Source organism: Oncorhynchus nerka, linkage group LG20 (assembly GCF_034236695.1).
Source record: "Oncorhynchus nerka isolate Pitt River linkage group LG20, Oner_Uvic_2.0, whole genome shotgun sequence".
In the NCBI taxonomy this organism is placed as follows: Eukaryota; Metazoa; Chordata; class Actinopteri; order Salmoniformes; family Salmonidae; genus Oncorhynchus; species Oncorhynchus nerka.
The window spans coordinates 71,753,930-71,770,165 of NC_088415.1; the positions used below are offsets into that span (position 1 = coordinate 71,753,930).

Here is a 16,236-nt window from a genome sequence, read left to right on the forward strand (position 1 = left end):
TTCACAGTCCATTGGCAGCTCTAATAACGAGCAAGACATACGGAAGTTGAGGATTACTAACATTTGTCTTTATTTGAATTAGCCGCTCAGTCGCTTCTCCAACTAGTGAAATTTGACAGGTAAATCTAGCCTATATTATTATGTGTTCTATTAACCTATATTATTTATTTTCTTTGTCTATAGTTTTTTTAATCAAACAAGTCTTAATTGTATTTCTATAAACATTACGCTAGTCAATTTGTTTGGGAACGTTGTCCACATTTCGCTATAAAAAAAATGTAAATACGGTCCACTGAGCCGAATGCACAAGTTAAAATTGTTCTTAAACATCTGTCTAAAGAAATTGGTCTGTCTGTACAAACCAGGGCGTTGCCTATTTTTTAAATGTTGCATGTTTTAGGAAGTGACACATTATTTCCGAAAAATATGGGGGTTTAAAAGCAGGTTCCCATCACCTCCTCCAGCCGGCTCAGATTTCCCGATGGTGTGGTCTGTGACCACGTTAACATGCGCACAGCATTCTGAATAGTAGCTCATATCCCGCTTAACGTCTTATTCGGGATAAACGGTTTACATGCAACTTTGATATCCCGCTCATGAGTATCCCTGTACCATGAATAAACAGAATATTCAGAATTTAAGTTCATATGGGTTAAATGGAATAGTAACTAAAATATGAACACTGACTAAGCCTAACTCCTGCATATTAACTCCTGCAGAATTATGCATTTCTTGCAGTAAATTTATATAATAAATGTTAATGTCTCAGGAACAGGAGTGGAGAATGATTTTTCATCATCTCTTGAGAAAATGCTGAATGCACTTGTAATGTGTTATCTTTGACAATGCTGTGCAAGCAGACAGTATTTCAAACACATAAAATATGCACCCAAGACAAACTGAAGTCTTATCAGAAACGTGTTTAATTGTAGGCTATATGGTCCAGTAAGGAGTATCAGCAAAATTAATTGTAATGGAATTATGGTGGATCAAACTGTGCAGGTAGCCTACTTTTTGAAGTAATTTGTTTGACAATCAGATGAAACATCACATAACACCCATGATATGTGTAACTAAGCCTGCGTAAGATGTCTAAGATCAGAATATCCCAGGCATTTTATCCAGCTTTCTCATAACCGGGATACAAGCTTTTTGGGGTAATTGATTATGACTACTTTTACTTCACTACATTCCTAATTCACTTTATACATTTTCCCTGACACCCAAAAATACTCATTACATTTTGAATGCTTAGGAGGACAGGAAAATAGTCTAATTCACACACTTATCAAGAGAACATCCCTAGTCATCCCAACTGCCTCTGATTTGGCAGACTCACTAAACACACATTCTTCATTTGTAAATAATGTCAGTGTTGGCGCATGCCCCTGGCTTTCTGTAAATGATGTCTGAGTGTTGGAGTCTGCCCCTGTCTTTCTGTAAATAATGTCAGTGTTGGAGTCTGCCCCTGGCTTTCTGTAAATTATGTCTGAGTGTTGGAGTCTGCCCCTGACTTTCTGTCAATGATGTCTGAGTGTTGGAGTCTGCCCCTGGCTTTCTGTAAATTATGTCTGAGTGTTGGAGTCTGCCCCTGGCTTTCTGTCAATGATGTCTGAGTGTTGGAGTCTGCCCCTGGCTTTCTGTCAATGATGTCTGAGTGTTGGAGTCTGCCCCTGGCTTTCTGTCAATGATGTCTGAGTGTTGGAGTCTGCCCCTGGCTTTCTGTAAATGATGTCTGAGTGTTGGAGTCTGCCCCTGGCTTTCTGTCAATGATGCCTGAGTGTTGGAGCATGCCCCTGGCTTTCTGTCAATGATGTCTGAGTGTTGGAGCATGCCCCTGGCTTTCTGTAAATTATGTCTGAGTGTTGGAGTCTGCCCCTGGCTTTCTGTCAATGATGTCTGAGTGTTGGAGTCTGCCCCTGGCTTTCTGTCAATGATGTCTGAGTGTTGGAGTCTGCCCCTGGCTTTCTGTCAATGATGTCTGAGTGTTGGAGTCTGCCCCTGGCTTTCTGTCAATGATGTCTGAGTGTTGGAGTCTGCCCCTGGCTTTCTGTAAATGATGTCTGAGTGTTGGAGTCTGCCCCTGGCTTTCTGTCAATGATGTCTGAGTGTTGGAGTCTGCCCCTGGCTTTCTGTAAATGATGTCTGAGTGTTGGAGTCTGCCCCTGGCTTTCTGTAAATGATGTCTGAGTGTTGGAGTCTGCCCCTGGCTTTCTGTAAATGATGTCTGAGTGTTGGAGTCTGCCCCTGGCTTTCTGTAAATGATGTCTGAGTGTTGGAGTCTGCCCCTGGCTTTCTGTAAATGATGTCTGAGTGTTGGAGTCTTTGGAGTTTCACCTTTACTTGAATCATTTTCTATTAAGGTATCTTTACTTTTACTCAAGTATGACAATTGGGTACTTTTTTCCACTAGTGTGAACATGTAAATGTTACGCCCCTGAAAACAGGGGAGAAATAATCACGAGAGTGATACGGTGTTGTATTCTCAAGTCAACATTTAGTTCAATCATTTCACAAAAGTAACACATTACATAACAGAAAACCCATTATACAAATAACACAGCAAAATATCTTATTAACAACACGCACGTTCATTCACAATCGACATAAAATGGCAGCTACTCTCAGTACGATGCTATCCTTCACTTCAACCGAGCAGGGCTAATATTACTCTCTTCAAACTTAACTCTAACTTCCTCAAGACGTTACTAAAACACACCTTAAACACTCTTGACATGTTCGCTAGTTATAACATTTAAATTACTATTTTTATCATCAATAAAGTACCTGAAAACAGGGGAGAAATAATCACGAGAGTGATACGGTGTTGTATTCTCAAGTCAACATTTAGTTCAATGAGAAAAGACCGCGAATTTCCCCAGGAATATGGGTGGAGACCAGAGCAATCGATCTCCGGCTCATAGATTAAAAGCATTTCGTAGATCACAGATTAACACTTTTAGGCACCACAAAATAAAGTAATCAATATAACGTTTACACATTACTCTCACAATTCGTACCCTTTGACAGATTTGAACTTTAACACAATTATATGAATGTTATCAATCTCTATCAACTAATACTGAATGCATCTTTTTAACCTTAGATGTTTTAAGATCCTCACATACTATGAACTTACTAATACTTTTCAATGTATAACAGGCTATGAATATGTCCTTTAACCTGTCACACTCTCCCGACAAAATAAATGTTGTCCCAACATTACCAACATTGTCTTCTTCAACAGTTCGTATCTTCTGTAAGATAGTACTTGAGCAGAGGTCAAGGGTCACAGTTCAAATATAACTAACAAGTTATATTCACAGTCCATATCTGTTGACCAGCTATATAACATAAGCAGTATTTCTCATACTATTGATCAACAGTCCATCAATTTTAATGATCTATATGCATAGTCTGTAAATTGTCTCTTTTGACAGTCTGTGAAATCTGACAGTAGTCCATGGTCAAACATGTCAACTCTGTAGCCTCATGTTTGCTGAAGCCCATACATGTAAGGTGGCTGAAAGTAACATTGCTGTAGTGATGGCAGCCATGGAACCAGTCCTGGTGCAGAGTAGACAGGGAACAACTGTGGCTGTGGCTGTATACTGTAGCAGGAAGGGATACCAAGCTGATCATAGGTGATACGTCTTGGAGGGTGTCTCTCTCTTTGTGGCAGCTGGTAGGCTGGTTCCTCAGGTTCAGAAGCATCAGTATATGAAGGAAAGGCACTTGGTGGACGATCATCAGGCAAATTTTCAGCAGGCAAGTTACTCTCCTCAGCAGGCAGGTCTTTAACTGTTGTTGTCTCCTCCAGCCGCTTTTCAACAAGAAGCTGTGCTGGTAGCGTATCAGGGACTGGCACTGCAACTGTCCGTTTCACTGTTGGGGGCCTGTGTTCCCACTCTCTCGCTGGTTCAGCATTCCTCTCCTCAGGTACTGTAGGAGATGTGGGAACCTGTAGCGGCTCATGATGAAGGTCATATTCATCCCCACTGTCTTCATCAGAATCTAGAGTCTGTGATGCAGGCTGGTGTCTCCTCGTTTTCTGACTTTTGTCCACTTTGGTCATTTCTGGTTGTGTCTCAAAAGGTAAGTGGTCACAGGACATGAGCAGATTTCTGTGCAGGACCCTGGAGCGTCCCCTACCCTTTTCTGGTCTCAATTCATAAATCGGCAGGTCTGAACCCATTTGTCTCACCACTGTGTGAATTGTATCTTCCCAATAGTTACGGAGTTTTCCTGGTCCTCCTCTTGGTGTCAGGTTTTTAATCAGAACTCGCTCGCCAGGCTGTAGCACTGAACTCCTAACTTTAGTGTCATAGTACTTCTTACTTCTTTCAGCGGCTTTCTGAGCATTTTCATTTGCAATGGCGTATGCTTCTTCCATCCCTCGTTTCCAGTTCTCCACGTATTCTCGCTGGTTACTGGAACCTGCCTCTGTGCACAATCCAAAGAGCATATCAACTGGAAGCCTGGGTGATCTCCCAAACAGAAGATAAAATGGTGAATAGCCAGTCACTTCGCAACGGGTGCAGTTATAGGCATAAACCAGTTTGTTCAGAGACTCCTTCCAATTTGACTTTTGTGTCTCAGTTAGTGTCTTTAACATTTGCAACAATGTTCTGTTCATGCGTTCCGCTTGACCGTTTCCCATCGGGTGATAGGGTGTTGTCCTGGACCCCGCCATGCCACTGAGTTTCTTTAACTGATGGAACAACTGATTTTCAAATTCTCCCCCTTGGTCATGGTGGATGCGGGACGGAACCCAAACTTCAGGGCAAAGTCATTGAAGATGAGATTTGCAGCAGTTTTACCTGACTTTGATGTGGTGGCGTAGGCTTGAGTGAAACGTGTAAAATGATCAACAATCACGAGGATGTACTCATATCCCCCTTTGCATCTGTCGAGATGAAGGAAGTCTATACATACCAGTTCAAATGGCTGTGTTGTCACAATGTTTGTCAGAGGAGCTCTTGTTGCATGGGCTGGCTTTTTCTGCTTGACACAGCTACAAGTTTTAGTCACATAGTGCTCGATGTCAGATTGCATATATGGCCAGAAGAAGCGGTCACGTACTAGTGATACAGTGCGGTCAGTACCTTGGTGTCCCATGTTATTGTGCAACTCTTCCATCACTTTACCTTTGTACTGCTCTGGTAGAACTAACTGCTTGCGGGCTGTAGTGATTCTGTACAAAATGCCATCACTGTCTATTGTCAATTTGTCCCATTCTCTGAATAGGCATTTTGTCTTTGGACTGAATTTCTTTTGCTCTTTAACTGGCGGTTTGGAACCCGACAGTTTGAAATTGAGCACAGGACGGATGACTGGATCAGATTCTTGTGCTTCTCTAATCCCATCTTTTGGGATCGAGCTGGTTGTTGCAGTGGTTGTCTCACCTTCAGCTGATACTGACATAGATGCAGCTGAAAATGACCAAGGTACAACAGCCTCTTTCTGTACCTCAACTGCTTGTATCGTGGCGGCGATGGTGTCTGGTGGAAGCTCCTCAGAACATTCTCTCATCAGTGACTACATCCAGTGGCATCCTTGACAAAGCATCTGCATCACCGTTCTCTCTGCCTGGCCTGTACTTTATTGTAAAGTGGAAATCAGCCAAGTCTGCAACCCACCTGGAAGTGGTTGCGTTCAGTTTTGCAGTAGACAGAATGTAGCAGAGCGGGTTGTTATCGCTGTATACAGTGAAGGTCGGAGCATAGTACAAATAGTCATGGAACTTATCAGTGATTGCCCATTTTAGAGCTAGAAATTCTAGCTTGCTCGAGTGGTAGTGATAGTTCTTCTCAGCTGCTGTTAAGGTTCGAGAGCCATAAGCAATGACCCTAAGCTTCCCCTCTTGCTTTTGATAAAGAACTGCTCCCAAGCCTTGGTGTGACGCATCAGTGTGTACAACAAATGGCTGAGTGAAATCAGGGAAACCTAAAACTGGTGGGTGAAGCAAACACTCAATCAGCTGTTCAAGTGCCTGTTGATGCTGGTCAGTCCACAGGATTGGCTTGTTTGAGGGCACCACATGACTTACTTTCTTTGTTTTTGTTTTCCGTGGGTGTTCAGGTAATTTCTCTGAATCTGCTTTCAGGAGGTCATACAGGCAGCTGGCACTCCTAGAAAAGTCTTTGATGTACTGTCTGTAGTAAGTGAGTAAACCAAGCATTTTTCTGAGCTGGCCCACAGTCTCTGGTCTGATTTCTTTCAATGCTCTTACTGCTTCAAAATCGGCTGGGTCAACTCGGCTGCCCTCTGCAGACACTATTCTGCCCAAATAACGGACCTGGGGTTTAAAGAGATCACACTTACTTGGTTTGAGTTTAATGCCATACTCTCTGAGACGCTGCAAAACTTTTCGCACATCATTCACATGGCTGTTGAATGTTTTACTGAAAACTAGCGTGTCGTCCAGATAAGGAATGCAGATGTTATCCCGAGCCCTTCCAAACACTCCTCCATACACCGCTGAAAAGCTGCAGGAGCGTTCATGAGGCCGAATGGCATACGTATCCACTCATAGAGTCCCCACGGTGTCACAAATGCTGTCAGTGGTCTGCTTTCTTCAGAGATGAACCCCTGGTGATACGCTTTCCCCTGATCTAAGAGGGAGAACCAGGAATTACCACCTAAACTGTCCATGATGTCTTGGACCCGAGGGATGGGCTGGCGGTCGGGATGTGTCTTTCTGTTCAGATCTCTGTAATCTATACACAACCGGAGGGTCCCGTCCTTCTTACGAACGCACACGACAGGTGAGGAATATGAAGAGTTTGACTTCCTAACCCAGCCCTGGACTATGAGGTCATAAATGTAACCCTTCATCTCCTGATACAGTGGCCTGGGCACTGACATGTATGTGCGCTTTACTGGTTCAGAGTCCTTTAGAGAAATAGTCATTTTCAATCGTTCAATGCAGCCAATGTCATTGTCTGATCTGGAGAAGGAGTGACACTCTTCTCTAAGCATTTGCCTAACAACCTCTCTCTGTTCTTCGGTTAGGTGAGTTAAATCTACTGGTGGATCCCACTGTTCAGTAGCAGTACATGGGGTTCGAACGCTGGTGTGATTCACTGTGGCTGAGGTGACAGTTTTTTCAAAGACTTGGGCAGGTAACACAGTCATAATGGTTTGTACTGTACCGATGATTGTGCGTCCTAGCAGGGCAATGTCGTGGTCAGTGGGGTTAGAGACATCAAGCAGGATAACTGGAAAAACACCTTTACTGACTCTGACTAGTGTGTCAAATAACTCAAGGTCATCTGGCCACTGCGGGTTCAGGTCTGGCTGGAAAAGCATTGTCATGTCATCTTTGAAAGGCTGGGAAACTACACGGCACTCAATCTGAATGCTACTGTGTTTTGGTACAGCAACCTTCTCTTTCTTGGTTTTCACTGCGTATTCATCTGTCTGTTCTGCGCTAACAGCCTGTATAAAAGCCCTCACCTTGTTTCTTTTGAGGCTTGGGAAAGCTGTTTTTACTGTACTGTATAGTTTAGTCTTTTCGGTCATTGTCAGGATGTGCTCGATAACATTGAAACCTATGATGGGATGAGATAGGTGACAGCCTTTTATTACCAGCACTGGGATGATCAGTTCCTTTGTTTGGTCAGTTTCAGAGGCTAGACGAAAAGTTGTTTCAATCCATCCCAGGTACGGCATTTCAGTCCCATTTGCTGCAGTCAACCTTAGATCATCAGGTGAGTCCAGGATTTCTGAAACATCTCTCAGCCTTGCGTTTGGGAGAGATTCCTCTTTCCATCGTTCATCAATGACCGATACCTGAGAGCCTGTGTCCCATAAAGCTTGGAGGTGGTGGCGATTCAGGTGACACTCAATAAGGCACTGTCTGCCGACTAGCGAGGTGACCTTACGGGGGTGGCAACCTTGAGCTAGGGATGGTAAAGAGTGGGCATTTTTCTCTGTGCAGGAAAACCTTTCACTGGTAGAGTCAATTTTCAGGTGAGTGCATTTTTCTTATGTTTAGTCCAATGTTGGTTTTGACATACTTTGGAACAGTACAGTGTCTCTTTACATGATGAACATTGTTTCAGGTTCTCAAATGACTCTTCTCTGGCACAATTTGCACATTTCTGGGACTTTTTGGTAGCTACGGTTAACACTCGTCCCTCAGCGGTAACCCGTTTCCGTTTAAAGGGGCCTCCCTTGATGGTCTGGCTCCCCGGATTTTACATCCAGCTTGAAAATGTTCTCCACTCCCACATCGGAAGCAGTGTGTGCAGCGTGCATCTGTTCTGGCCTGCTGGCAGACAAAACACCTCCTTGGAGCTTGAGCAGAGTGGTTGGTATACCGGTTAGGTGCATATTGATGCTGTGCAGGCTCAAGTGCTTGGGACCGACTGTAGTTGCTGTAATACTGCTGCTGGGAAACAGGTGGCTGGGGGTCCCTATCTGGCCTCCTAACTGGGGGTGGGGCATAGGCACAAGGCTGTGACTGAAACATAGGCTGCTGTAATGTCTCCTTAATCTGAGCAATCTCTGCACTGAGACCTTTAAGAGAAGCTACACCTGTCTTAAGTTCAGCTAACTCTGTTAACAGTTCTGCGGGTATCGTAGCTTTGGCTTCCTTCACAGAACACTTTGCAGATGGCATATCCTCTAACTGGACTACACTTACAGTTGTAGCAGGCTGTGGGGCATTAAAACGCTTTTTGTTTAGTCTTTCTCTCTCATTAGCACAAGCAATGTTAAGCTTCTCTAGCAAAACCTCATCTGATGTTTCGCTCTCTAGCAGGAGAGGCTGCATGTCTATCCTGATACTGTCACTCTGGAGACCCGTAAGGACTGTGTGAAAACACATGCTCTGGACTAGAGCAGGGTCATACTTAAGCCCTGATTCTGACTCCTGGGATGCAAACAGTACTTTTTGCCTCAAATCTAAAACACGCACCAGGAAGCTTTGAGGGGTCTCCTTGCTATGCTGTGCTTCTGAAGCTAGCTGTTTGTAAAGCTCTGTTGCACTCTTCTCTTGGAAGTGGGAACGCAGGATACATCTAAGTGTGGGAAGAGTTAGCTGGGGTTTACCTTCCAAGTAGCTGCGTAGCTGTGAGCCTGGAGAAATAGCCCTGACTACTGCGTCTACTATTTCTACCTCAGGATATCCTCTGTTAAGTCCATTTTCAATCTGATGGGCAAGGCTGGAAAAAATCAGTTTTTCTTTTTGGCCCGGTTCACCTATCTGACCAGAAATTTTAAACTCTTTGCGCCAGTATGAGCTGGGCTGTGCATTGGGTGAGAGCGGCACGCTCCCCTGAAGATTGGCATGGTGTTGGGGCTGACGCAGAGAATCACTGGCTTTGGCTGCAGTAATCTGCTCAGTTCCCACCCCTTGTTGTGGGGTTACAGTTCTCAGTTCCTCTATTCTGTGATGTGTTCCGGCTGGTTCAATATCATGGTCAACTTGCCCTGTTTTGTTATCTCTGCCACTGATCATCTCTGTCATTTCGTCTCTAAGTAGCAACAATTCCGACATGCCGCCATCTTCTAACTCTGTGACTTCCTCTCTTCCAAGGAACATCATAATGCGAGTCATTAATGCTATGCGGGATTTGTCTTTAACATCTCTTCTCTGTTCGCCTGATATTTCAAGGAAATCACATATCTCTAGTAATTTGTCTTTAGTCAGGGTGTGTAATTCTCCTACTACCTCTTCCTGTAGTTCTTCCAAGGCGCTTGTCATGTTGACAGAACAGGAGGAACTTTTACTGTGCAGGAGTTGACTCTGAATTAGATGGTCCTTGCTGTCTCTGATGGTCGATCAATGGCCTCAGTTGACACGTACTTAACCACTAACTTCCAACTTCCTCCAAACAGCAACACTTTCCTCACTGCAGCCTGCCTGAGTTGGTATGTGGAGATTTAGCTGGCTCGGAATTCAGCGACCAGGATGTGGAAACTGGACATCTGAGCAGCTATCTCAGCGGAGCCTCCAAAAATGTTACGCCCCTGAAAACAGGGGAGAAATAATCACGAGAGTGATACGGTGTTGTATTCTCAAGTCAACATTTAGTTCAATCATTTCACAAAAGTAACACATTACATAACAGAAAACCCATTATACAAATAACACAGCAAAATATCTTATTAACAACACGCACGTTCATTCACAATCGACATAAAATGGCAGCTACTCTCAGTACGATGCTATCCTTCACTTCAACCGAGCAGGGCTAATATTACTCTCTTCAAACTTAACTCTAACTTCCTCAAGACGTTACTAAAACACACCTTAAACACTCTTGACATGTTCGCTAGTTATAACATTTAAATTACTATTTTTATCATCAATAAAGTACCTGAAAACAGGGGAGAAATAATCACGAGAGTGATACGGTGTTGTATTCTCAAATCAACATTTAGTTCAATGAGAAAAGACCACGAATTTCCCCAGGAATATGGGTGGAGACCAGAGCAATCGATCTCCGGCTCATAGATTAAAAGCATTTCGTAGATCACAGATTAACACTTTTAGGCACCACAAAATAAAGTAATCAATATAACGTTTACACATTACTCTCACAATTCGTACCCTTTGACAGATTTGAACTTTAACACAATTATATGAATGTTATCAATCTCTATCAACTAATACTGAATGCATCTTTTTAACCTTAGATGTTTTAAGATCCTCACATACTATGAACTTACTAATACTTTTCAATGTATAACAGGCTATGAATATGTCCTTTAACCTGTCACATAAACATGGTTATCGAGATAGATATGGGTTACGGAAGGGTCACATAATTCCATCCAGGTCACCAGGAGGGATCAGCAAATTAATTATACTCATGAGCAAACATTTCATAACTGTAATTGCCAGTAAATCTCCAAACTTGGCTTTATACCTGTTCAAACAACCCACTCCAGGTGACAGTATACAACCTCAGTTTGTTTGCCAACTCAGAAGTAGTAGAAGAAGAAAATGGACTACTTCAAAATGGAGATGCTGTGCTCTCATAAACACCATAAACACCATATTGGAACAGGTACAAGGATGCGAAGTCTATGGGTGTGATTGACACACCTGCTGTGCACAGGCCCACACGCACTGTGCCCTCCACTAATCTAGGCCTATCCAAGTGTGTGAGGCAAGGTTTACAGCTGGGGTCCTTAATGGTGAAACAGCCACGTCCGTTTGCAATATTAAAACAACTAAATAAGTTACTGCAAACAACAAACACTGTTTTTTTCCCCCCCCTCAGACATCATTGCTCGCGCGATAGACGAGTACAGTAAGTGCTGCGTTTGTTTTACCTGCTGTGTAATGCTCCTCAGCTCGGCAGCAAAGGCAACAGTGGTGGTGGTGGGGCGGCCAGTGGCGCTGTTTCCGCCAACTGTGGATTCCATCTTTACGTTTATTTTCATCAATATATGCATTTATTCAACATTATTCAATGTAATTCAACTTTTTGCATGTTTAACTAAATTAATTCCTAAAGAAAATAGAATAATAGTTGTCATGAAACCAAAACCCCAGACTTGGTTGAGAAATACATTATGCAGAGAGGGTTTTTCCTTGCAAAAGGCAGTTGCTTGTCAAATGAGGAAGTGTGCAGAAGCCACAGTAGCACGTAGCCTCTGTATAGTTATTTTAATCTGTCTGGAGCTTTAACCTGTATCCTGTCCATCATCTAGAAATACAGCCACAGCACTGTGGCACCTAACAGTGGTCAGGTTTGTTTTTCAGCATTTGATTCAGAGCACTAGAGGTGTTGAATGATTTGTTTTAGTCATAGATATATATTTGCTCAATGGTCTAATGCATTGTCCTCATTATTCAACAACAGTGCATTAGTACAACCAAATGCCATAGTTCGCAAATCAGATGTTCATTATTGGAGAACAATGCAAAACAAGGACATTTCTAATTTGAATGGTACATCTAGTTTCTGATTTAGTTTCCATTTGGGGTACATGAAAGACAAGACTAGGTCAAATGAATGTTGTGCCTTGTTTTAGGGGTCCAAAGTTTGAGGAAACATCAAATGTGTTCAGTTTCGTCAAGGAAGAAGAACACCTTACATCAGTCTAATTTTGACTGGCCTAGTTAATAAATTCAGATTTCTCTCTCCCTCGGTGTTAGTAACACAATAGTTTAGGATCAAGCAATAGGCCTACTGTGTTAATTATATTATTTTGTAGCTCATGATGTGGCTTCCCCTGGACACGGAGCATTGTCATTGGAATGTGTGAACGTGTTGTGACAGAAAATCATGCGTTACCCCTGGCCTCAGTGAGCTGGCTATACAACCCTGTTTTCTGCTGTTAGATAGACAACCGCTACCTGTATCTTATGTCTATGGTATAAATCTACACAGCAGACAATGTAACATATCTAAGATTGTGACCTTTACAGTATAGTGCTCCAAACTCCACTGTGTGAGTGAGTGAGTGAGATTCTGTACACGACCACTGCTGCTCAAAACTCACTTGCTTCTATATTGCGGTGTAAATTCATTTGCAGACACCGCTGCATCAAGTGGTGTAGTACAGGAGAGGTTACCTCCCAAGAGACCATGTCTAACTGAGCCCAGTTGTTCAGACAAAGAGCCTAAATCAAAAGATCCATACTTAGTTTATACAGGCTTGTTGCTCAGATTATGTATGTGCACTGTCTGAAAATCGAATCATTTGTCATCTCCAAGCCTAACAATGCAGAAGGACATTTTTTTTAAACAAGTAAAAACACTTGATAATGCCTGTTAATGTTTGTGAATGAATAAACGTTAAATGAGTGAGTGAGGCTTTGATCTGTGCTAGGTTGTGTGCTATCAATACTACAGCAAATAAATAGTTAGATATTTTACAGTGTATTGGCACAGTTGACTCCTGATCCGTGCACTGTCAGAAACTCTGCTGTCCACTGTCATAGTAACTTAGTCCCAAACTACTGCAGTTCTACTTTACTTAATAACAAGTAATCTGTGTTTATGAGCAGTGGTCATTTGTGTACAGTCGGTCATGAACACTTCTAACACACACACACACACACACACAGTGTTAATCTTCTGTTTGATGTATGAGTCTTGATAGTCATCTTCGTTATGTTTCCCATCCCTCTTTCCTTATGGGCCTTTTGCAGGAATATAGAGATCATGAATAGTTAAGCCTTGTTCCAAATGCTGTGTGTCTGTGGTATGAACCAATGAGAAAGATGAGGTCAATGCATTAAGCTAGCTTCTGTGTCTATCCCAATAGGCAATATGGGTTGTAAAAAATCCAAGCTGAATGCCGGTCTGAATGGAGGTGTGCTTGATGGCAAGAACCGACAGCCAGTACGTCCCGATCAAACTGTAAATTTGAGAGATCGCACCTCCATTAAAGCAAGTGCTACAGTAAGTAGTAGTTTCAGGCGAAACAGTATTTTTGTAATCACTACCAAAAATCCCTGACCTCGAAACAACTGACAAAATTGGTTCAAGTGTGTTGTTGATGAATCTTCAAATATTGAAAAGTGTATTATTATTATTTATTTTTTTAAATGGGTGAAATAGCACACATTTCTCTCTTTCACCATCTCTTCACCTTAGATACAAACTATTTTTCATAGATTAGCACAATAACACCATAACATTTTGTCAAACTACTGTCCAGAAGTTCTGATACGAAATGATATCTTGATACAGCGTAACTCACCTCCTGGAGGTCTCCTGCCTGGTCAGGTATTCATGAAAATGGAAGGTATGCTTGTTGCATTTCTTTATCGCACATTGTTACAGTAATGATGCAGAGCAAATATTGTATGATGGTTCCATTTCTTTTGCAGTGTATTGCAATATTCCAATAACATTTGATTGCAAGAGAAGTGTGTTCCCACTGTCTCTCTTTTCTAACACAGAGCAAAGCGATTCTGGTAAAATAGCTATTGCAATATACCCATATGATGCAATACATGCAGACGATTTGGGATTCAAGAAGGGCGAAAGGCTTAAGGTTCTTGAAGAGTAAGTGCCTGTTCTCCATATATTACATTTGAGTGTGTTGGATTTTATACATAAACCAACACAATGTTGGACTAAGAGGAATATTGTTTGCGCAAGCATTTTATACAAAGATGATTTACAGTGTCATCATTGAATAGTACACTATCTAGAACCTTTGGATGTCCCCATAGGAGGACCCTTTTTGGTTCCAGGTAGAACCCTTTGGGGGTTCATGTAGCACTCTTTCCACAGAGAGTTCTACATGGAACCCAAAAGGGTTCTCATCGGAACCAAATAGGGATCTCCTATGGGAGCATCCGAATAACCCTTTTGGAACCCTTTTTTTCCCCTAAGAGTAGATTGTTGTGTCCCTTCCTTCATTGACATCATGAATCATAACTGTTTTCAGGCATGGTGAATGGTGGAAGGCTAGGTCTCTGACCACTAAGAAAGAAGGGTTCATACCCTCCAATTATGTTGCCGAGGCCAACACCATGGAGACAGAGGAGTGAGTGTCGTTATCATAATGACTTTTGCACATTTCTCTCAGAGCCAACAAGGCTTTCTATTCTCCGTTAATAGAAGCACAGCTGTTATTTCATTCATTTCAGGGGAAGATTGGATGTATAAATTGTGTCACTATAATATTGTCTTCTGCGTAGATGGTTTTTCAAGGATATTACAAGGAAGGACGCAGAAAGACAACTTTTGGCCCCTGCTAACAAAGCAGGCTCTTACCTCATTCGTGAGAGTGAGACATCAAAAGGTAAGGACCCACTGGATGAACTATGTCTCTCTAATGAAAATAACTATACGTCAAATAATTTATGCACGCTTGACTAAGTCGTTTTGGATAAAAGCAGCTGCTAAATGGAATATATTATTATTTTATATATTATTCACTGTATTGCATTTGGATGTCTGAATGTATGAGTGTGATAGTGATTGTGTTTCTCTTCATCAGGAAGTTATTCCATGTCTATTAGAGATGTGGATGCCCAGGGAATAAACGCTGTAAAACATTATAAGATCCGTACGCTGGATAATGGCGGCTTCTACATCTCTCCTAAAATCACATTCCCTGACATTGGTAGCATGATAAAACATTATTACAGTGAGTACCACTGTATTTGAGCCCACCTGTAATGTTGCACAAAACTAAGACATTTCATTTTCTCTTGGCTTCCTTCAACTTCTCTATTTACTAAAATAATATAATGTCTAAATATAGTAAGGCCATGCTGCTATGTCTCAACATCAGTTTGTGGTGTGATTGTCAGAACAATCAGATGGTCTTTGTCGAAAGCTGGAGAAGCCGTGTGATAAACCCGAAGCTCAGAAGCCATGGGACAAAGATGCCTGGGAGATCTCCAAGGAGTCCATCAAGATGGTGAAGAAGCTGGGAGCAGGACAGTTTGGAGAAGTGTGGATGGGTGAGTCAATGAAAGATACACTATATATACACAAAAGTATGCGAACACACCTTTAAATTAGTGGATTCGGCTATTTAAACCACACCCGTTGCTGACAGGTGTATAAAATCGAGCACACCGCCATGCAATCTCCATAGACAAACATTGGCAGTAGAAGTGCCTTACTGAAGAGCTCAGTGACTTTCAACATGGCACTGTCATAGGATGCCACTTCTCCAACAAGTCAGTTTGTCAAATTTCTGCCCTGCTAGAGCTGCCCCGCTCAACTCTAAGTGCTGTTATTGTGTAGTGGAAACGGTTCGGCCAAGAAGTGGTAAACCACACAATCTCACAGAACGGAATTGCAGAGTGCTGAAGTGCGTAGCGCATAAACATAATCTGTTCTTGGTTGCAACACTCACGACCGAGTTCCAAACTGCCTGGGGAAGCAACGTCAGCACAATAACTGTTTGTAAGGGAGCTTCATGAAATGGGTTTCCATGGCCGAGCAGCCGCACACAAGCCTAAGATCACCGTGCCCAATGCCAATCGCCGGCTGGAGTGGTGTAAAGCACAACTCCATTGGACTCTGGAACAGTGTAAACGTGTTCTCTGGAGTGATGAATAACACACCACCATCTGGCAGTCCAACGGACAAATCTGGGTTTGGCGGATGCCTGGAGAATGCTACCTACCCCAATGCATAGTGCCAACTGTAAAGTTTGGTGAAGAAGGAATAATGGTCTGGGGCTGTTTTTCATGGTTCGGGCTAGGCCCCTTAGTTCCAGTGAAGGGAAATCTTAATGCTACAGCATACAATGACATTTTAGACAATTCTGTGCTTCCAACTTTGTGGCAACAGTTTG

General features: G+C 42.5%; 1 protein-coding gene across 1 annotated transcript in view; it reads left to right on the plus strand.

Moving 5' to 3' along the window:
• Positions 1–16,236, plus strand: part of LOC115103073 (tyrosine-protein kinase Lyn-like) — a 21,547-nt gene continuing 5,311 nt past the window's right edge. Inside the window, exons 1-8 of the mRNA XM_029623690.2 lie at positions 1–119; positions 13,234–13,370; positions 13,662–13,716; positions 13,874–13,979; positions 14,368–14,466; positions 14,621–14,724; positions 14,923–15,072; positions 15,239–15,391. Of these exons, the coding sequence (XP_029479550.1) occupies positions 13,239–13,370; positions 13,662–13,716; positions 13,874–13,979; positions 14,368–14,466; positions 14,621–14,724; positions 14,923–15,072; positions 15,239–15,391 (799 nt within the window). The 5' untranslated portion in view covers positions 1–119; positions 13,234–13,238. The remainder of the gene's footprint in view (positions 120–13,233; positions 13,371–13,661; positions 13,717–13,873; positions 13,980–14,367; positions 14,467–14,620; positions 14,725–14,922; positions 15,073–15,238; positions 15,392–16,236) is intronic.